This window comes from Ciconia boyciana, chromosome 12 (genome assembly GCF_034638445.1).
Source record: "Ciconia boyciana chromosome 12, ASM3463844v1, whole genome shotgun sequence".
In the NCBI taxonomy this organism is placed as follows: domain Eukaryota; kingdom Metazoa; phylum Chordata; class Aves; order Ciconiiformes; family Ciconiidae; genus Ciconia; species Ciconia boyciana.
The window spans coordinates 14865986-14889940 of record NC_132945.1 but is presented as its reverse complement, the minus strand read 5'-3'; the positions used below and the strand labels follow the sequence as shown (position 1 = coordinate 14889940).

The 23955-nt window shown below is 41.5% G+C and overlaps 1 protein-coding gene across 5 annotated transcripts in view; it reads right to left on the bottom strand.

The window, feature by feature from the left end:
- AFF2 (ALF transcription elongation factor 2) overlaps positions 1-20814 on the bottom strand; it is a 347838-nt gene extending 327024 nt beyond the window's left edge. For 4 of the 5 annotated variants that reach the window (XM_072877471.1, XM_072877472.1, XM_072877473.1 and 1 more), the window contains exon 1: positions 20582-20814. In XM_072877471.1, coding sequence (XP_072733572.1) covers positions 20582-20628 — 47 coding nt within the window. In that variant the 5' untranslated portion in view covers positions 20629-20814. The remainder of the gene's footprint in view (positions 1-20581) is intronic. The other variant, XM_072877475.1, reaches the window with a different exon arrangement.
- Between the last annotated feature and the right edge of the window lie 3141 nt (positions 20815-23955).

Here is a 23955-nt window from a genome sequence, read left to right as displayed (position 1 = left end):
GCAAAACAATTTTCCTCCTCCACTGGCAAAAATGATCCTTTTCTAAATTAAAAAAATTTCCACCAGTACTGATATAAAATTGCTGAAATTTTATACTTTATGGGAAAATGTATTTTCCCGTATAAAAGTTTGGTCTTTTAAAAAAAAAAAAGGTTTCACATAAAAAAAAGCTTTTTTTTTAAATTCTTTTTTAAAGTAGATAAGCTTTAGGATTTCTGGTTTGTGGGTGGTTTTTTTCCCCTACTAGTTAGTAGTCTGAACAAATTAATTAACTATATTAATTAGCCTGGCTATTGTTACAGGATTTTGTGGGTACAAAAAAGGATGAATCACGCATTTTGATCCATGCTTCCTATTACTATCAAAAAGTTGCATTTCAAATACAAGAAAAAGCTTGTACAGCTAAATCCCTTGACACGCCTAGAAATCACAGAGTAGGATTGTACACCAATCACTCATGAGAGAGGATTTAATGTCAGTGGGTGAAGTTCACCACAGCGAGGAGGAACAGCATTAACACAGACAGAGCCACCTTATCAAGGAGAGGTGGGGTACTATATCAGGCTTTATCTCCACCCTTTAAATGGGAAAGTGGATTTGATCTTCACCACCTCCCTCCCCATATTCCACCTTTGTAACACCCAAGTACTCAAGCTCTGTGGTCTCCATCCAGAGACTATTACAGTCTGTTAAAAAAACATCAGTTGATTTTAAAAGGCTACAGATAAAGCCCAAAGAAAGCATCATGGATTTCAACTCGTAGGACTAAGCACAAGATCAAAGTTTAAGTGCAGAATATATATAATAGTATTCAAAAAAAAAGTAACACTGCTGGAACTCCTATCACTGTGACATCAGAAGAGAAGCAACAAACAACCACTTTATAATGCCAGATCCACCTTTTCATTAAAATTACATTAAAAATAAAACATGGTGAAGAAAGTTAAAAAGCAGCATATGACTCCTACCAAGGAGGGAAGGATTAGTTGTCCTTCACATTCTGAGTATGAGAGTTAATGACAGTCACAATACATACTCAGAGCTTCAGATCTTTTTTTGAATGATAGGAACATTTTCTCAAAGGCTTTCAGTTACAAAATAGCCCTCAGATTTGTTTTTCTAGAGCATCTGTAATCCAAAAACATTTCTTACAAATACAGCTGAAAGCATTCATTACATTTATATGTGAATACTTTCAGACGACTGGCCTGAAATCCAATAATATTATCCTGTTTAAAGAAAAACAGTGGAGCTATGGCTTCCAATTACAGTGGGTCATAAAACTAAATTAAAGGAAAAAGATACTTTTTTAGCTAATGATGCTTTTTAACTACCTATCTCTCATGCCTTTCAAGTACTATGGCATTTTCAGTTACACAGTTGTTACATTTTGTTTTCACACAACTGTCTTTTCAACCCAAGTTCAAAGCAAAATCAACCCATATGACTTAATTTACATTTTCACTGTAGACATCACATCCCCATCTCAGTCCATTCCTCAGAGATATATCTCCTTGTGAAGAAAATCCAGACAACATAGGTTAGCAGACTATCATTTGCCAAGTCACAAAGACCACATTTCAGTGCCTGTAAAATGGAAATACTGCTGTCTACATATTTCACACCTGGATTCAGCCATATTTCTCAAGCGCCTTGTGCATGCATTATTGAAAAGACAAATGGTTTTACTGAGCAACAAGCTACACAGCAGGTTGCAACATGCAATTGTTCTTTTCCTTTCCTTGTGAGGGACTTCAGACTGGGAAACCTGCAGGTTCCAACTCTTGGTTGCTCCCATAAACTCCACTTTAAGCACTGCTGAGATCCTGATACAGATCTGGGTCTTCCCAAATACATACTCATCCACACTTCTACTATTTCCTATCTAACAAAGATGTCCTCCAAAAAAGGCTGATGGAGATATTTCTCCTCTATGTCACTGGATGTGCTGACACCCCTGTTCACTGGGCTGCCAATCGAGGCATAACTGCAGTTGGTTAGTTTTACTCAGATGTGGTGTAACGTATAGTTGTTACTACAAATACGGCCCCTTACTTAAACCCAGTGTTTTGCAAACTGTGCACCTGTGTAACAACAGAACAGCAAATCTGGGGACTCCAAGAAGAGCAATCTGGACTACCAGATCCGATTTGAGCGTCACATTGAGTATCATAGACTGAAACTGCAGCCACACACAGCATCTTTTACCACAACCTCTCTCTTTGTCTATGTGTTTATTTTACACTAATCACTAAAACATCACAGCACAAAGTGTTGTGTTATCTCTGTATCTATCTCAATATCTATAACTACTTTCTCTTTTGTAAAAACTAGGACAGGGAGTCGTAGCCCTCAAAGATTACAGATACCCATCTTCCTAAGCCTGACTAAGCCTAAACACACAACAATTATAAGATGGTAAACAGCAGTAATTGTACACTAAATGTCTTTTTAAAGAGCCAAATGTGCACTTAAAGTTTAACTCCCACTCACTGCTACTCTAGAACAAACAGTAAATTAGTGAATACAAAACTAAAAAAAAAAAAAAAAAAAGGCAAGCCCTGCAGCATGTTCCTCAGGCAGGAAGTAATTGTAAATTTTTTTCCTTTTTTTTTTAAACTTTGTAGACATAATGCAGGATTGCTTCAATAAAGCACTGCATGTAGTAAAAGCATGTGATGATCTTGTAATCCAAAATAAAGTGTAACGTCTGGTAATTACCATGCATTGATAGAAAAGGGTGAACCCAGAGAAATAAGCCACCCTCACCCTGCAAATGAGTCCAGCTGCATTCTAATTTCTCAACAGACAATTTATTACCTTATATATTTTAAAATAGGGGGTTATTTGCACCTGTATGTCTCAGTAAAATGCAGCTAGTTTCATGACCATTATAAGCAACTAAGGCTTCCTCTTTTCACTGGAACAGGTGGCATGCGCAGGGCAGAAAGAGCACAGATATTTTTATCCCACGTGCATCAAAACTGACTCTAAGGTACCACTCCAGCCCCATTCACAGTGAGATTACAGAGTCTTGAAACTCTGCACAAGCCTCACGATAGGTTTGCCTTTTGTTGGGTTGGTGGGAGATTGCTTTGGGAGTGTCTTTTGAGGGAGAGTATTATATAGCAAGAATAATACAAAAGTCAGTCCCTAGCAAGCATGATTCAGATTACAGTGGGCGTCAAGTACAGGAACAAGGGGGACTGAAATACCCGTCTTCCTTCTGGAAGCGGCCAGACCTGAGCATAGAGGAAGAACCTCACTGAGCACAAACGAAGAACCTTGTTCTGCCAAGGCCTCTTGTAAGCAGAGGACACCAATTTCCAGAGCTGTCAGCCTTATACATGAACATTATGTTTACTGGAGGGAGAAGGGGGAAAAGAATTAAAACATTTTAAATAGTAATAAGATGTAAATGAGAAATTACAAAAGCCGATTGCTCTTGCAGGGTGCTGCAGCACGTGTTATTGTGTGACAGCTCTCCTGACAATTAAAATGAAGAGGTTGTGTGCACTAATGGCAATGCTTAATTATGGAATACATAAAATAGACTATAAATGTTCCAGCATTCCCAAAGAAAGTCTGTGACATTTACCACCACAGGTATCACGTTTGGTTTTTCCATGTCCACTTCCATGTCTACACTTACAATACTGAACATTTAAATGCTTCTGTAAGTCAGGACATGCCCTCCTCCCAGGCAAAAGAAGAGCGCTTTAATATTGATACTGTTTTGCTTGGACATATAAAAGACATTTGAAAGACCTCAAAGTATCTTCACAACTACTAGGCGTGCCCTAAACTGCCCCTAAAGCCAAATCTATACTACAGTATCCATTTTGCAAATGTGTAGAGTGAGATGATCTGCCCAAAAGCCCAACGCAGAGTGCCCTCTAACTGGAACTCCACATCTAGTCTACAGACATCAGATTGGTTCTTGTTGCTATTTATTAGCCAACATTTACTAATGTAATAGTGTCTGCAGACTAAACAGTTAGGCCACACTACTCTGTGCCATGCAAATATGTGACAAGTGACTACATAGGGATTTTGCTGCAACACAAAAAGTGTAAGAACTAATTGCCCTTGCATAAAGAATCACAGGACAGAGGAGAAAGGCAGAAGATATTCTGAAAACCTTAAGCTTTTCTATTTTAGGAGTCAAATCTGAACATTTTAAGGCTTCCCAAAAATCTAAGGGTTAAAATACAGATATTTATTTTGTTTTGAAGCATGCCTTTGCTCTGAACACAGCAGCTAAGCAAACCAGCACCTGTCAAGTCTACTAAACCATTCTCTATTTAACCAGAATTTACATTTAGTTCAGTCAATTAATATAAGCCTTATCAGGTTCATGATAATTAGCACACTTATTAACAGCAGTAACAACAGCAGAAATGGTGTCAAAAGAAGAGCTTTGTTGTAGTTCTGTTGTTACCACCAGAGACTCCTATCTGATCTTACCTGGTGATCTGCTTGCTCTTGTACTGCCAAGGAGACCCACTTACTTTGCCCTTAAGCCAGACAAATTACTGTGACAAGAAACAGACTTGGGGTAGCTTCCATTCACAGATACTTCAAGTACTTCGCAGGTCATGTGCTGATAAACTACTTGCTTTACCAATTTCTTTTGCCTTATCCAGGGCTAAACTGTTTTAGTTGGAAGGGAAGGTTGGCTTTTGTTTTGTTTTTCTTTTTTTTTTTTAATTCCTCCCTTGCTGCTTTATTTTAACTATGCATGTGTTGTATGGTTTGTGCCATTATAGTTAAGGGCTGTTAGACTAAAAAATAATTTTAATCAATAAGGGAAAAAACATCCACTTTTGCTTTCCTTTGCTTCACAGATATTGTTAAAGTGCACGTTAACACATACATAATTCTTAAAGCAAGTGTCACTTGGAACAATCAATAAGGCCACTTTCTGGTAATTTTTTTAAGGTGGTCTTTTAATGGCATTAAATGGCAGGTACAATTTAGATCCTTCACACAGAAGATGCCCTTTCACCTGTCAGGCCAGAACTTTAAGTATTTTGATCAGAACTGTCAAATTCCAGATCATTCTTTATACACACACACACTTTTTTGTGACTTTCCATTGAGCTGCAGGTCCATAAGGATATAATTTACAATGCAGAGTAGTGTTTTAAGAAAACAGTAACTCAAAGCATAATTGCTGATTTTTTCCCCCAACTTGAACTAAGCATTTTCCTTTTCTCCTAGAGTAAACTCAGAACCATTAAGCCACATCATTAGTCCAAATTCTTTTGAGAATAAGGCTAAAAGTTAACATTCTTTCATTAAATTAGCCACTGCTTTAACAATAAAGGGAGTCTTGTGCTATCCTTGACTTATCACTGTTCTTAACTATTCAGCATTAGATAAGACCTGGAAAAAACTGAAATCCATAAATTGTACTGTGTGGCATATTATACAGGCAGGCAGGTGACTTTATAAAAGGTGAGACAGTGCTATAAACTAAGAGTCAAATCAGAATTTGAACCTTAATTTTAGATTCCTAGGCTTTTCGATGTTCGAGACAGACTGCTAACGTAAGTTTAACATTATCTGGTTTTGTAATAGTAACTACAGAAGTAGGGACAATTTGATACAAACTGAGTTGAACTGTAGCAAAGTGTTTCCAGGCTACATTTTTAAGAACATACTTGAAAGACTGGCAGAACAATCCAGAGCTCTGATATTTTCACAAATTCAAAACAATGAGATACTTAAGACTCTATTCACAAAAAAACCAAACCAAACCAAAACAAAAAGCCACAAAACAAAACAACCAACCAGAAAAAAAAAAATAGAACAGAGGAAAAATGGAGACTTAAATGTTTCTAAGTGGAAGAAACACACATTTTCCATTTCAAGTGAGAACTTTAACACTTGACTCCTGACACACAATGAAAAAAGTGCTTGTATATAACCCAGCCATGCCAGCAGTGAAATGAATCTCCGGGCTGTGCAATGATCTAAGAAAATCTGAAGGGGCATATGGGAACAGCTCATTTTGCAAGACCTCCAAAACCAACCTACTGATAAACACTGGAGGGTGCCTGACTGCCTGCATACTCACATGCCTATTTGTTGTTATTCTTATTCATTACTGAGTCATTATTATTATTTAAGTGCCGACAATGCACTCGTGAACCAGAACAGATGCAAAATATCCTGTGCTAATGAGAAAATCAAAGCTTTTCTTATATTAGCAATTTCATATTATAGGATCTCTTTATTTTTGCCAATAAAGCACAACAGTAATTAATACAGCAATATTTTCTTATTGTTCACGAGTAAAGCAAGTAAAACTGCTCAGATTCTGCTTTGGCTCTCCCCCCTACCAGCACAAAATACAATAAATACTATTGAAGAATTCCTATTAAGACAAACAGCTGCCAAATAAAATACAACAAAAATCTCCCATAAAAAGCTGTTGTCTGTTTATTCAGAGATACAGTCAGTACTCCTCACAGAAAATAAACAGTGTGGCACTGCTCTTTCATTTTTAAATACTTATGCTGTGTCTTATTGCCATAACCATCTCACAGGATAATTTGTTAACCAAGTGCTGGAAGGTTGCACTAGCCCTCAGTGTATTACGACACTGTGGGTCCAGCATCAGCTCACGTTCTTGAATAGCAACTAGAACCGTATGTAACCAGCATGCACTTTCCACCCCTGAAATTATGCTACTACATATATGAGAAAGCTGACAAATACTTCCATTTAAATAGTTGTGCATACAGAAGGTGCCAGGTTTGGACATTCTCCGACAGCAGCGATGGATGTGTGCTCCAGCCATGTGCAGCTCCAGGATGACCCCTCCAACAGGCCAGGTTTGCTGGGGAGGAGAGTGGCTGGGGAAGGCTCCCTTGGCTCCCGAGACATCTGCAATTCCCACCTCCCCCAGTGCCACTGCAGCCACATACCAGCACACACTGGAGCTGTGTCTGCTTCTTATGACTACCCATTTTTAAAGCAAGGTCAGATATGTTAGAGCTGCTTCATGTGTGTAGGTAAACCTGCTGCAGAGGATACTTAAATTTAGCTGAGAAAGAGGACACTGTTCATTCAGTAATGGCAAATGGAAACTACTTGCCCTCAGCAAACAAACCTGTGCATATTCCCCAGATTTGGCCCCAAAAACTACAACGTAGGGTCTATCTCCACCTCAGCAAACATTACTGCCTTTTCGAGGAGCATTCTGCGTCATGGGAATGTACTCACGACCAAAACCACTTTCGTGACAAGTAAAGGGGTTTTTTTCCTGAATTTCAGTAACGAGCAAAATTTAAGCAAAAAATGACTCAGCCGTGACTGTACAGCTCAGTCAGTGAGTGCACCACTGCTGCAGAGAAAATGGCCAGTGCAGAGCAAAGTGGTCGGTCCTGTTGTCATTTATCCTAAAACAAAGTGGGCTGATGAATGATATGGGACTCTTAAAGTCTTGTTCAAGAAGCTTGCTGGAGTCAGAGACAGGCCCAGTCCTGCACTGGGGGTCAAATGGGTACAATCCAGTATTAACACTTCGGCAACCCGAGGCTCTCTGCAAGGGCAGAGCCCAGCACAAGCCTCCCTGCCCACCCAGCTGCTACAGCTGCTCCCACTGCGTTTGCAACCGAAGCTTGCAAGTGGCTCTACAGAAGAGGCTGACTACACATTTTATATCAAAATACTCCTACTGATTCAAAGTATGTGGGAAAAGGAGCCAAGATTGAAATGCCAGAGCCAGTAAAACTGCAACATATATCAACAAATGAAAATGTGAATGAAGAAGTTTCATCCTCAGCAAGTCCTCAGAAGGGAGAACCAAGATCCTCAGAATCTGCTTTTCTGACTAAAAAGGTAACTAAAAGAACTGGATATTACCTCTCTGCTCAACATCAGATACCAAGAGAACCTCATGTTCAGAAGACCAAGTCTGGCCCTAAACACTTAATGGGATTAAATAGAAATGGCAAGAACCTTAAATACAAATAAGAAAACATCTACAAAAAGATCATCTGCTGCTCTTCAAAGGTCTACGTGAAAACAACTGCCAGTTGTAACAGCAGGATCCTGTCAAAGACACACATTTAAACAAAAGGAATAAAATACACAAACAATAAGCCAACATTCTGGCAACAATGGATAAAAATGCCTAAATTTGTAATTTTGCATTAAATATTTAGCTTAAAACCAACAACCATGCATTTGAATTAGAAGAATGTTTTGAAAACCACTGGAACCGTGACAGATGACTGACAGTCGGACAGTTTGATCACAACTGACAATTCACATTTAAGTTCAGAGGAATGCCCAACCTTCATGTCCTCATAAATCAGCCATAAGTCAACATGCGCTTATCATTAAGCACGCACTTGCATCCACTGACGTAGGCATACTCACAGTAAAGTACTGCATGTACTCAATACCTTGCTGAATCTGGCAATGCATACACACATGGCCACGCTGCTAAAAGCCATCATTTTCAGATTTTTGAGTGTCACCTCTTGCCGCATCCCCCATTTGTTCCTGGCTGGGTACTTTCTTTGCCAGAACATGTATAACCCCTCGTATTACACCCCCAAAGCTGTGATGCAGTCTTAACCACAACTTCGAAAACACACTGACATTATAATATACGAACATGTACAGAAGATATACACACTCAGACACACCAGGGGATAAAACAGACTGGGAGGAAATGAGGAACTTTATGTTACTGTCTTTTCTAATGAGATAGAAAGTGGCAGATGTAAAGATTTCATTCAACCGACAATCTCTTTTATGATATGAATAAACTACTAAAGCAGATTTAATCCTTTATAAAAATCAGATTATAAGAAGCAGACAAAATCACAACTTTATTCAATACGCCATTTTATCCAGTGTGACTAATGCATTATTTGTATGAAGTTAAAGTGGAGCATTGGAAAGCTATGAAATAAATCAAATGCTCTACTTTATGTAATCTTAACAGACAGATCCCATTAGGATTCTACTATGCATAGCTGTTGGTTAAAATCATTGACCAGTATCCTTATAAATTAATCAACTGAGGTAATGCTGCCTTGGCTGTCATCATTTGCTCCTAATCTACATTTAGAATTCACTTCAACTTTTCAAGCCCTTTGGAATAGGTTTATCAATTCTCTCGCCCTTGCTTCAGACATCCACCTAACCGTTAATTGTTTACAAAAGACCCAGTACAATGGAACTGTATCATTTATGTTCCTTTCCTTTCCACAGATATTAGAGCATATATTGACACTGCATTATAATTAGTTAGAAAGATATTAAATCTTAAACAAACATTCTAGCCTGCCTCAATTTTTTGATGAGACCTTGAAGTTGAATTTGCAGGCAGGGTGTGTGAGTTTACACAAGTGACATTACAAAATCTAAAATAACCCTGATCTGGCTGAAATGCAGCTAGCAGAATACTCTTGGTTATGGATATACAGGAGAAAAAAGCCTTCTAGATATCAGGTTTTTTGTGGAGCTCTAATGTGTTTTCAAACATATGACCTCTGTGTTATGTCTGTGTATTTTATGCAGTTTCTAGTCATGTTTGTTAGATGTCTGCATGTCATGTACTGCAAGATTCATGAGCAGTCTACAACCAGGCAAAATTCTCACACAACAGCTTGCCTTAGGTAATGGGGAAAGAACCAGGCAGAGTGAAGTGACAGGAAAGTGTATTATTTATTATCCTGATGAGGATAACACCTAGTCATGGTCTACGATCCAAATGTGCTCAATGTCCTGCTGATGGGGTTGTATGATTCTGAACGAGCACCCAGGTGTTCTCCTACACAAATATCAAAACCCTCTTTAATTATGTTCCGTTATCCATGGCCCCCCTTTGTGCACATTAAAGAACAGTCAGTTTGGGCAAGGGCTCTTTAAAGAGAGAAGGAAAGACTGAGCAGTAACAAAAATATTGCAATAGATTGCATAATGTTTCTGGAGCTCTACCACAGAGTAGGTAAAGGTCATCTTCTCCAGAAATGGAGTGAGAAAGCAAAGGAAGCTCTGGCTAAGTATGTTTTAGAGTTTACTAAATCAATGAAAAATTTCAACCAGCTGCAGTGGCCTTCGGCTCAGCCCTCTATTCAACTTTACTGGCCCACAGACGATTATCAAAGCCATGAAGACAATACTTCTAAGTATGTACACTACTAATAATCTCCCTAATTGCCTTAAAATGATACACAGGATTTCATCAAAATTCATTCCCTTCTTCAAAAGCCCATTGTTAATTTCAGAACCAAATTCCACCAACATAATCTATTAAAACACATATGTGCAAATACCTCCTGCTTTTCTAAGACATAAAAATAAAGACCATCAATTGGTTTTGCTGCCTATTTTCCCTTGAACCTTGAAAGAAAGGACCTTCGAATAAAATTTTGTCTCTGTATTTATTTTTTTTTTACATCAAAGATGTACTCTTCCTAATGCGTGCTAAATGCAATGCAGTAATTTGTATCCCCAAGTGGTAAAAATAGAAAATATGTTCAGTCTAATAACATATGTGATGAAAACTCATGCCTAGGGTTAACCAACAAAGCGGCGGTCTGCTAGAAACAAAGGCAGCTGGCTCAAAGAGCAACAATGCTTCTGAAAAAGTGTGGATGTACTATTCAGTGAAGCATCCAAGACATGATGTTTACTTAAGCTACAGCTGCATACACAAAGCTTTTCTATAAGACCCGGGAAATTACAAGTCTTCTGGAGTAACAAGACCATTCTGTCTCTGAAAGGTCCATGGCCTTCACTGTCCAGCTGAGAGCAGGGTAAATTATATCAAATATGCACACTGTAAAGAAATTCTGCCCTTCAGAAGAGTTTCTCTGCTTTGATTACCTTTTCTTGCAGATATGCTCTGCCCAAATCCTACCATTTCTCTTTATGGGCTTGCCTTTCCCCTACTAATATATCTGCCTAGGTTCCTGTCTTGCTCTATCACCATAAACATTCATAAACATTAAGGGACTTAACCTCATCGCACCCCTGCGGAATAGGAAAATATACCCATCAGAGTGGGCAAGCAGTGAACTGGAACTCAGCTGATAGCAGTCCTGACCAACACCGAGTCCTTCTGCAAGACACTTCGCTCCTCTCTTTCCATTCCCCCGTGTATAAGGGGTAATGACAATGACTTCTCTGCAAAATGCCTCAGTCTACCAGTAAAATTCTGAGATGTTATTCTTCTCACTTTACAAAAGGAGGTAAAGCAGAGAGACGTAAATCAACACTTGAAAGGTCTGTGGCCAGAAATATCATCCCATTTTTTTAAACATGTGTCTGATATCGTCAGCACAACACAGGATCTCAATGCATAAGCTATGCCATAGACAATCTGCGTCAACACTGTTTGTTCTTCTTGTAGGTAATGCAGTACAAGCAAGCTAGTTAAGGACTATATATCTAGAGTCAAGTTCAGAGTAGAGAAAATATCAAAAATAGTTCCCAGCTGACCCTCAGGAAGATGAAAAACTGAACAGAAACACCAGATGAAGGTAACTACACAGCTGGCCCTTCTCTCTCATGCTTTCCACCTGAACAAAACAAAACAAAACAGGCAAATTACCAAAGATGTAAATATCATTACCCCACTTTGATAGGCACAAAGTGACTTTCTAAAGGCAGTAAAGCAGATCGTGGCAGAGCCGGTAAGAGCATCCATGTTCTCTTATCTATATCAATCCTAAATATATATTCACCTTGATTTAGCAAACTTAAAAAGGATGACAACTACTCTGCCAAGTATTACCAAAAAAAGCAAGGCAACTTAGCTCCTTCTCCAAGCAACCACTACCCTCAGCCATTGGCCAATGCCTCAAACCCTTCACCTATCCCTCTTCAAAGGCTTGGTGAAGACAAATGGGCCTTCCAATGTGCAACGAAGCATAAATCCATGAAAATCAAAGGGCTGCTTTTTGAGTAAATATGAGCTCCAAAGCCATTGTCCTCTCCCACAGAGGAGATCTATGAAAATGCTTACTATAGCATATGCACAGTATTCTTTACAGCTCTGCCTCCCTGCTGACCACCAGCCCCAGGGCCCAGTTCGCTTCCCATTACAATCAGCTTCACCACACCCACTGACTTGTATTGGAATTCTTTCAGGGACCCTAACTAATGAGTTTTTAAACACTTGTAGACAGAGAAGATAATTCCTCATCATTATTCTTCATACAAAACACCAGGAAGAATGTCATTCCATTGTTCTACAGGAAAGAACTGGAAGAAAAATCACCCCCACATTCAAAAGAGCAGCCTGAAGTTTTTATACATGAATTGGCTACCCCAAGCTATGGGTGTCTCACCTGAGAGTTCAGGACAGGGACCTAAAAAGTGTGCAACCTTCTAAAATTAAGTCCCCTGAAATCATCTCTCACACTGGCCTGTATGCAGACGAAGAGGTCCATAATCAACAGACATATATTTTCCCAAGTCTTGAATATAACATTCTCAAATATAAGCATGGCTACTAACAGCAGCATAGAAACAGGCTCACCTAAACACATTATCACTGCAGGATCTTAGTTTCCCTCATGACATGAAACTAAAATAAATGGGAACTGGCAACCCTAATAACATTTTATATTTCCTGATTTTATATTTAAAGCTTTGCATTTGTTTTCTCTACTGATAGTTGTTTGCTTTTTTCCTCACAAGTGAAATCTTGACCTAAACCAGTGATACAGTAAAGGATGAAAAAAGTATAAGCAGACCTACATAATGGATTGTTACCCTCAGACCTAAAAATATTCTAAATGAAAAACATTCCATTGTGAAGCCACCTTCTCAGCACAGATCACAAGCCACCAAGTACTGCTCCATGTTTACCCAGTCTTACTTTTAGGTGGCTATCACTTTGTAGGATTCAGATACCATCACCTATCTTAACGGTCTACACTTGAACGACACTTGACCAAGAAGCACTAACTTTTAAACCATGGGCGAATCCTGACAATAGTCCATGCAAAGTGCCATAAGGAAAAAGCACTAGTCTTAGTAGTAAGACATCTGCAGGTTTGAGGCCCAGGCACTGAAAGCAATGTAGAGCTACAGAATTCACTTATTCCACAGCACCATGTACACCCACAGAGTTAAAAAAATAGCTATTGTAATACTTGTCAAAGGAACAACTGAGTGATTTTTAACTTTGTACTCTATCTCATTTTCTTCTTTGCTGGTTGTTAATACCCCACCCTTATAAAAACATATAATTATGAGTGGGCTATTCATGTCTTACTATAACTGGTAGCACCATGCAGCATCTGAGTCAGGAATCTGAATTGCTGACTACAGCTCCTCACTAAACAAGACTTACACATTGTACATAGTAAATGGCATTCCTCCACTCTCTGTGTCACCTACAATGAAAATCAGCTTCCAGTTGTGGCCTCATCTCCAACTCTCCTTAAATCTCACCATCTCAAATCACCTGGAACAAGGACTCATCGATAACCTCCAGTAAAAAGACACAAATTAACTGCTGAGGTCACATTAAAAAAAAAGAAATTCCACAACTAAGATTTTTCTTCTCTCGGTGGCTTGATTTGAATACATTCATAAAACGTCATTAAAATGTGATATAAAGTTTTACAGAAGAAGAGACTACTGACTAGACCTTTGTTTAACGGTCATAATAATTTATGGTGTGGATCTACTACGTACGAGTTGAAAAACAGCCTCTTCATGATAAAACAGTTTGTAACAGCTGGGAAGTTAACGGCAGGAAGTTTTGGTTTATTCCCTTACCTCAGCTCTCTAGTTCCATATTATTTTTTCAGCACTACGAGCCCAACCGTGTAAACCCATTGTACTGACTGCACTCAACAGCAGTCTTGTTGAAATCAAGGAGCAACTTGCAATTCTTTTCAAGTTTCTGTGAGACTAGGCTCCAGTACAGAGTTTTTGAAAACAAACCCCAGCTCATTCCCCAAAATCTCCACTCACAAATGCAGACTGAATATCACATGCCCTTTGTGAGAATCTTTGGTCAAACAACTGTATCATCAGAAGTTATTCAAAATGGAGCTTAAAAGCTACTGACATGCACGTTGCCATCCTTCCTCTCATTTTTTATCTCTACAGTTGTCCATTAGTCAGGAGTAACGTACCTTCGACCTCTGACCAAAGCTATTAGAACAAATTAAATAAATATTTTGATTACAAAGCATCAATATAGAACATTCAGTACCAATAAAAGGATGAAAGAGCTGTCTTTTTGAGTCACTGTTGTGACTTCCTGACAACATTATATTATGAGTGGCCTGGAAGGTTATACTAACTTGACATATTACTGGATTTACTACCTTCTTTTTCAATGCTTAAGAAAGAATTCGTAACATTGCAAAACCCAGAGTTGTGGCACAGTTTCAGTTTTCAGCATTAATAGATGCTTGATGGCTTTATAAAATCTATTCTGTTAACTGCAACCAAGAGAAAAGACTCAAGCTTTCCTCTCCATTTTTCTTTTCTTTCTTCTCAAAAGAAAGCCAGTAAATTTGAATTAGACAGGTTCAGAATTGGGCTCTGTGGAGTTTTTCCACATGCATAGTATTAGGTGTGTGCAAAGTGCCTTGCTGATCCTGGTCATTAGAGAATTGCTCCACATTTCATGAAGTCTGCCTTTTGGCCAAAACAGGGTCAAATGCAGTACTCTCTGAAGTCAATTGGGAGCACGTCCATTGACGTCACTGGCTACTGGCTCAGGCCCAAGCTGGAGGAAGACATGGGTACTTTATGGTATTTATTGATTATATACATTTAACAAGCATCCAGGAGCCCAATCCTTCAAGTCCTCTACACAGAGAAATTCCATTACCTCAAACTAAAGGCGCCAGGGAAATACAGGATGGGGTCTATTTGTTTAGATGCTTATTCCACAAACTTCATCAGTTCAGTGTATAAAATGTTTCCTACAATTCTTCTAGATTTTTTTTTAAATGAGATTGAATATTTGCATTCTTTCTGACTGCCCAGTTATTTGTGCAATCATGTAAAACTGCTGATGGATTTCAGGCAAATGGATAGGTACTATACAGTCAAAAATAACATCAGCTTCCATTACCAAATACATGGAGAACCAGGGTTTAGTCATTAGTAAAACACCTTGTGCATTTTGGGAGTGATCAAGAACCCAGTTCAGCAAAACTTAACTTGAAATCAGAGTTGTTTCAATAGGACTGCTTGTGTGCCTAAAACTACATAGCTGCATATCGACCCTGCTATATTAAGGCCCAAGTGTTTTTTCTAAGTCTTAGAGCCAATTTTGTCCCATCTCGCATGATGGGAGTTTTGCTTGACTCAGATAAAAACAGGATTTGGGCCTCATAACACAAAAAGTATCACAACACTCCTTCCATGACGCTGGAGCATACTGTCTCAGTCCTAAGAAGCTCAAAGAGACCAGCAGTGTCCACTCATTTTTTCAGAGATAATTTAGTATATTTATTTAACTTAATACTTTACAGAATGTCACATTTTCCCCTTAAATTATTTCATTAAATTCCAGGTTGCAGTGACAGTCTTGTCAGACAGACAAAAGGAGTAATTCTGCTTGACTGAAGGACCTGCATCGTAACACCATCTTTTACTCCAAAAGAAAATCCAAACGATGTAATTGGCATTCATGTACAAAGTGCTTAAATGCTCTGAAGTTCTGCCTGGCTTCAGAATAGCTGAACAGTATCTGAAGTATCTACTCTCCATCCCAATTTGTATATTTTAAAAGTCATTAAATTCTTGAATGAATCATTAGGAAAACAATTCAAATGCTGTTAAACTGATTGTAATTTTGCCTCATAGGATAGATGTGAGCTTAATGTTTGCAAACGGCCAAATTTTTTTAAGATTTACACTCCATGGAGTTCAATATCAACCAGGGAAGAATTACTAAATCAGGATGTACTTCAAGTACAGGTTTTGGCCCAACACTATTTTTGGTCTCTCTCAGCTGCTTGTTTTGACAGCATCTAATCCCCCTCACCCACCCACCAGCAGCCACACAATCTATCCATTTACACTTTCAAAGCAAATTGAAAATGAAACGTTTTCAAATAATTACTCGGGGATGTCTGTAATACAAATCCAAAAAGCAACTGCGATTCAACTGTAGTATTTCTTAAGGAGAAGAAAGGGAGGGGGAGAAAAACCTTACAGAAATCCATTCAAATGTGACTTTCTCCTATACTAATACTCTCACCATCACCCAAAAAAATTTAAAAAAAAAAAAAAAAGTCAATTTAATTCCCAAAGAGCCTATTTACTCTATTTCACACATTCCCATCATAAACACAACATTGTTTCCACGTTCAGAAGACTTTTCATTTAGCAAGCTATTACAGACCCTGGTGAAAGAACAGTAACTGAGAAGGTCTTCTGCAGAGGCACAAGGCAAAGAGGGAAGGGGGAAGGTGGGTGAAGGAGAGGAAATACCCAAGGCTGGAACTGAAACAGTTCACCTTTGTCTGGAGAGCAGGATCACCCCCTCCAGGTTGAGGACTATGTTGAAAGTACACGCTGCTGTGGTGTGCAGTATGTTTTTGCATTCATACAGGAGAGGAACCTGGCCCACAGATGGCCTGTTCTCAGCTTTGTCAGCCACAAACAGACCTTTGAACTTTCTATTTATATAACAGTTTAGTGAGTTTAAGCCTCTTCCTGTATAACTGGCAGTTTGCTGGTTTTGCTGTAATTAGGCTACTTGCAATACATAATATAAAAAAGAAAAAAAACCAAGAGGCTTGTTTCTCTGCAGTGAGAAGTCTTTCCTATCACAACCAGACAGCTACAACGATACTCTTACCTGCTGATCTTATTTCCCTTTGCCAGGTTTTATTTTATATACCTCAATATGCATTTTCCCCGCTAAGTATTTTCTCCACTTTCGCTTTTTTAAAAGATTGGAGGACTTAAAAAATATTAATAGCAATGACAATAAATATAACATAAACCATGAATCTCTCTGCCTTTTTTTGTGTTAGTGAGGAGCTATATATTCTGTGGAGGTTGGGTTTTTGTTGGGTTTTGTTGTTTCCCAACTGCTGATTAATGGCACCACCTTACTCCGTAAGCAGGTTCAAATCTAGCCACATGGTCCCAGGACACTTCAAGATTTCATTTACTTGGTTACCACAGACAAGCGTGGAAAGTGATTTAAAAGATGAAATTTGATTTTTAACAGCAAGTGGTCCCCTTGGTGCACACAGGCATTCAAGCTTTTCATTATATCCATCTCCCTTCCTTTCTCCCTCATAGAATGGCTCATATTAAATGCAAGCCCAGGTTAACGTGTCTTATTCATCCAGGAATCATAGCAGACTTTAGCTTTGGCCCCTTCACCTCAGCCAGAGTTTAGATTCATTTAAATTGTTTTCATTTTTTTTCAGCTTTTCAAGTCTGGCAAAACATCCACTGGGATATCTACGGCCTTATTTTTTACACATTTTACGCAAGTGTTAACAAAAAAAAAAACCAAACCAAAACAAAAAAAAACACAAAAACCAGAAACACATCAACCCTCGGCTACCCTCCCAACCGCATTCTTGATGAAGGTTCAATGAAACATCACATTCTTATATTACTGTGATCTCTCCTAATATGGGAAACTAAAAGGCTGATTCTGCAGTTCGTATCAAGACAAAGCTCCCACTAATCATCCGGAATGCCAGGCAAGAATTTAAGAACACAGGTAGTAGCAGCGCATGCTGTAACTTTGACAGTTCTTGCCAAAATACATTTCAAGAAATGACACAAAGACACACCTCCATTGGAGGGGGGGAAAATTAGCTGTATTCCTCCCATCAGCCCAAAACTTTTGGGGAGTCATTTCCTGATATAATGGCAATGCATAGAAAGTGTTACGTTTACACCTTTTCATTGGATTAAAAAAAAAAAAAATCTCTGCTCAAGCAATACATTTTTATATATATATATATATATATATATATATTTCTCAGGCTAACTATGTTTCTGTTGTACTTTGCATAGAGCTAATACATACAAACACCCACACACCCACTGTAGGCCTGAGCTTGCCTTCTTGGCGATTGCAGCACAGATTAGCAGAAGTTTTGGGTTTGCAAGGAATGCAGAAGAGGGTCTCTAATTGCCTTATAAATGCTTGTGAAACATGTTTTACAAAGGCCAGCTTACAGACAGAAGGAAGGAGGACAGCTTCAAAATAAGAAGCAGCAATTCACACATCATGTTATATATACTTATTTGTAAATATTATGAAGTAACCATACCATATTGGATACACAGACAAAAATTAATAAATCTTGATGGGTGAGCATGCATATTTCTGGGTGTGTAGAGATGATGCATGTATAACATATATTACATATATACACATGGACATATTTATAGATAGATGAGCTAAATTCATATCTCCTTAAGCAAACAACTACTTGTCAGAGGCAGAAATCTTTACATGTACAATAAAATACATGTAATGTTTGTGTACACATGTAGATTATGTACCTGCATATTATATAGATGTGCACATACATATACTGATTGGATTATTAAAAGCTAAATCCAACTTGATCTCTGCAATAAGTAATTGTGTGTAGCCTGTGCCATATAGAGAGTTTGTGCAGATATCATACACTTTGAAACAAAGTAAAAAATGTGCCCTCCTCATGGACCCTAAAAACACTAAAATCAATGCATTTCACTGTACGAAAGCAAGCAAATGGATTTCTAGAACGAGTGGCAATATGTTAATATTTTATGGAAAAACAGAGGCACAAGAGTTCCCTTCTTTCTGATGCACAACTCTAAATCCACATAAAACCATAGTCAAATGAAAGTAAGTTATTAAGCAAACATTAAAACTCAATACCTATAATGTGCTTAGTATTTGAACTACACCCACATATTGGGTTGTAACAGCTTCTATTAAATTAATGATGTTACCCACACTATAAATTAGGCAAATTGTATGCAAATATTATTTGAGTAGTAATATGGTGGTTATCAGTTGTCTGCAAAATAAATTAGTGTAGCAGAGTAAAGATAGTGTGGTAGAAGCACAATATTTAATTGAGCACTAATTTTATTGTGATTATTACTTTTAAATAACAACAGCATGGTTATTAAAAGATGTAATATGATGGTTTATGCAGAGCTGATAAAACACGCACATGATCCAAAACGCCTGCTTACAGATTAATATTGATATAGTGTAATTTACAGTTCCAAGGATTTACTCCAAATTGCTGTAAAATAGAACGTGACAGGTATTTGGTTCCGATTATCTTGGATTTGCAACCATAGCTGGTAGACTGTGCTTGGCAAAATGATAGTTATTAACTAAATATATGATCTTTTTCCTAGGCATACCTTTATATTATCAACAAAGTAAAGTAAACCCTCTGCAAAACATGAGGTCCAAATGCACATGCATACACACATATAATCTGTGTGACATTCAGAGATTAGGATAACAAAATACAGTATTTTAGCCTCTTTCTTTCTCGGCAAACTGCACTCCAGCCTAAAAGCATTTAACAAAGCAGTAACCAACCACTGAATTTCACTGTGCATAGTTAAAGAATTATAACTATATTTGCTAAATTGAAAAGTAAAGAATCAGCAAAAACAGTCAAAGAATAAGCATAATCTCATTACCCAGCCGGGGAAGTGACTAAATACCTACCCAAATTCTAACTTTCCCAGCTACTTGTCACCCATCGAAAATTCCTTAGCATTCACTTTGGTAACAAGTTTATAGTACACTTAAACAGATGCACCGACCTTTTCAAGGTGTGCACCTCTTTGCAGAGCAATATAAAACTAAAATTCCACTCTTAGAAAAGAAAAGAAGGAAAAGAAAAATAAAAAGAAAAAGAAAAATTAAAAGAAAAAGAAAAAGAGAGAAGGGGGGGGGGAAGACCTGTTATAATATCACAGGGACTGATCTTCCCACTTCCAAAACTAACTTCAATAACGCTTCATCCAGAATAGGAAACCAGCAAAAACAGCAACAGAAACCCCCACACTGGACACGGCTACAGTTGAACTGTGCCACACAGCAAAACTACAGTTGCGCTTCTCCCCGTGAAAGGAATATTGTCACTGACAGCAGTAAACACAACATTAGCGAAGCCGCGATCCCGGGGAAAACATCGCCTCTCCACACCGCTTCCCTGCTCGGGGCGGGGGTTCGCTGTTGCTGTTGGTATTTCAGCCGGCACCCCGGCACATCTCAGCGCTTCCCCTGCCTCTCCTCCCCCTCCGGCCAACTTCGCCCCCCGCAGCCGGCCGACGGCGAGGTGCCCCCCACCAGCCGGAGCCAGCGGCGCGGCTGCGGAGCGCGGCGCGGCCGCGGAGCGTGGCCGGAGCCGGCCGGCCCCGGCGCGGCTCCCCGCGGGCGCAGCGAGGACCCGCTCCCCGGCGGGCACCGGGCGCTTCGCCCCTCAACAAAGGCTAAGGCACCGGGGGAGCGAGCAGGGAGGAGAGGAAGGAGGCAGCTGTTGGAAGGAGCGGGGTGGAGAGGCGGGGGGGGGGGGGAACAACAACAACAACAAAAAAAAAACCAAAAAAACCACCCAAAAAAACCTACCACTGCTGCTCTAAGTCCCAGTCCCTGAAAAAGTCGAATAGGTCCATAACGATCTGGTGGGGAGACTCAGAGAAGTGGTGCCCCCTCCCCGCCCCGCGCCGAGCCGAGGAGAGCCGAGCCGAGCCGGCGCGCCTAGGGCTGCCCGGCCGGCATGGGCAGCGGCGCCGCGGGGAGCGGCGGCCGCCGCGGGGCCGCGCGGAGCCGCCCGGGGCTCGCGGAGCGCCGCCGCCGCCGCCCGCTCCGGCCGCCGCCAGCAGCGCGGCGCGGCTGGCTGCCTGGCTGGGAGAGGCAGGCACGGCGGCGGCGGCGGCCCTGGCGCACGCACACACACACACTCGCACACACACTCGCACACCGCGAGGGGAGGAGCCGGGGCGGCCCGAAGCCGCGGCATGGAGCCGCCGCGGCAGCACCGCCGGGATCCGGCGGAGCCTGGCAGCCCCCCGCCCGGGGTGCGCGGGGAAGTTTTGCGGAAAAGGAGAAGCCGCGGGCAGCGGGGGAGCGGCGCGGCTTCGCGCCTCGGGATAATCTGCGGGCGTCCTGGCTGGGCTCGGAGCGGGGGAGAAAGAAGCGGGGGTCGGGGAGAGGGAAAGAATAAAACAGGCACCTATCGTTTAATTGCCAAAGCCAACTCCCGTGAGTGAACAAACCCGACTCCCACTGACACGAGAGGTGGCGCAGGCATGGCACGGACAGCGCTCTGGGTCAGCCCTAATGGGAGATGCACGACGGCAGGGGAAGGGGGCAGAGGAAAGCACAGGCCCGGGCAACCCGGGGGGGGCGGGGGGGGGCGCTGAACAAGAAGGGTCCTGCCGAGCACTGCGGGGGTTTTGCTCCAGCTGAGCAGCGTCTGCTGAGCGGCTGGGATGGCCGCCCTTCCCACTGCCTGCGTGCTTCAGGAGTGACGGGACGTGGCACAGCTCACCTGCGGGCATCAGGCAGGACAGGGGCATCCTGAAGCGCTCCTGCAGGGACCATCCCACTCCCCCACCTACGCCAGGGAGAGGCCAAGCACGAGTCCCAGGCTGCCCCACACACGACAGAAGGGGAAAGGGGCCCCCTGCGCCCTCCATCCCCTAAATCGAATTATTTTCTAGGCAGGTTCACACACCTTGCCCGCATGCTTTTGTTCCCAGCTGCCCTCTGAACAGTAACTAGTATCTTATGATTTTCCACATCCATTTTATAAATACAAAATTACAAATGCATGTACCCACTGAGCAAACAAGGACGTACATTGGTATTGCAAAGACAAGACCAAAGCTATATTCATTTTTACTCCGGTTTTCCACAAGACCAGTCGCACCCTACGTGCCAGCGAGTCTCGGGGACTTGGTGTTGGCAAAGTTTGAAACGACCCTTGCTTTGGTGTGGTCCCAGCTCCACAGCCACGCCACAGCCCCGGGAGGCTCATACAGTCGGTCACGGTGGCCAGCTCTGCCACCACAGCGACCAGGCTCCAGTGAACCCTCCAACAGAAGCACCTTTATGGGCTTCCTGAGAATTAAAAGACAAATCCAAGATTATAAAGCAGACCAGTGGCAGAGCAGCTCATGTAATCCACAGTTTTTCCCTTCCTAAGGAGGATGCAATCGTTTTATAAGCACTGTTGTGTCAAAAATATTGCTGAGGAAAAGCTGTGGAACTGTTATCAGTGGAAGTCAAACATGACAGACATCATCATCTTCGCTTGGGCTTCACTGCAAGATTTGCATTTGCATTATGTGTCTTGTGGGCCCCCAAAAGAGAGGGAGCTCAGGCAAGGCTGCACGGCTGACAGTCTGCGCTCGCACCCAGCAAAACCCAGCACTGCTCCTCTCCCCGCTCTGGGCAGGCAGGTGCACGCAGCATTTCCTTTCTAGCATCTCTGTTTTCTCCACAAACGGACTCAAACACACTGCTCTAGGCCTCGAGCTTTAAAATATCATGAGTCAGGTCCCTCTCTCTTCTGTTTCTTATTTTAGCATCATCATAGGTTTTCAAAGCCCCATTGAAAACCATAATTTGTGGCCAATAGTTTGAACCAACATGGGAGGCAGGGTCACATTTTCAGAACTTTTCTCCAGAAACAGGTACAGAGTTGTTTGGGGTTTTTTGTTTTGTTTTTCTAAATTATTATTAGGAAATGTAAAAGCCTAGTCTCTTACCTGATCCCTTACATTCAATAACTCACCTATTTTTGGTATCTTGAGCTTGAACCATTAAACTCAACTAAATGACTTACTAAAAGCATTCCGCACTGGGACTTGCAGGAGTTGGCAGTTCTGCTTCCCCTGTTTTCAGAGAGGGGTCTGGTGGCTGCTCATTCTAGCAAAGGTAAGGGGTGGGAGATCCTGCATGAGCAAGCAAACCTGCTGTTCCATGAAGGGCAATAATGGAGATAAACCCTCTCCTCACAAGTTACATGTTTGGCACCTGGCGCTCCCCAAATGTCCCGTGCCCTCAGCTGCACGAGAAAATTTGTGCATGAACCAGCTTTTTGCAGTCAGGTTTCAAACCGCCCGAGGACTCGCCTGAGTGTCACCGTTGCAGACACCCAGCCAAAGCTCCACGGGGGCCCCGTGCCAGACATGCTGTCTGCTGCCACGGGTGCTGGCGGGAGGGTGCCCTCACCACCCCTCTCCCCAGGGACACAGCACACTCTGCTGCCAGCAGCCACGCTTGGCCCCACAGGACCTCAACGCACACCAGCCAGAGCAAGAGCTGGCCAAGCTCACTGCCTGCTCACCGTGGCCGTGGACTGCAGGAGCAAAAGGCTGCAGGGAGCGTGTCGGGGCAGTACATGCTCCTGTAGTGCGTGGCTGCCAGCAGCGGGGAGCAAGCAGCCTCTGCAAACTGCCAGCTCAGGGGCAAGTGCAAGCATGAGGCTATCCCAGCTCCGGCTTCATTCAGCAAAGAGTTCATTTACCTGAACTGTCAGGAACAGAAAGTTCAACTGCCCTTGGTGTGATTTTTTACAGTTACAGTGGAAAATACAACTGCGGTTCCCAGCACCTGCAACAGCTCAGGACAGAGGGATAACAAGATCAGCAAGGCCTCCTGGCCCTGTTCACCACCACCTGGCCCTGCAGCCTGCTACAAAGGGGAATGATGGCTCAGCACAGGTCAGGCTCCAGTTTTGCCGACAAGGCTACTAATCCTGCTGCCATTTCACCTGCCCCTGCCCTACACCTTCCCCTGCCCATCCTGCTCTACAAGCTCAGAGACAGCTTTCCAGCAAGATGCTCCTGGTGGGTGGCTTTGGTGGTTATCCCCATTTAGGGTTAGAGGAGGAGGCAGCCTGCCGGAGCGCCCCTCTGATGAAGGCACAAATGCCTGGCCCCCTTGGGCAGCTGCTGCTGTGGTTGAGAATGAGCAGCTGTGAGTGGAAGCAC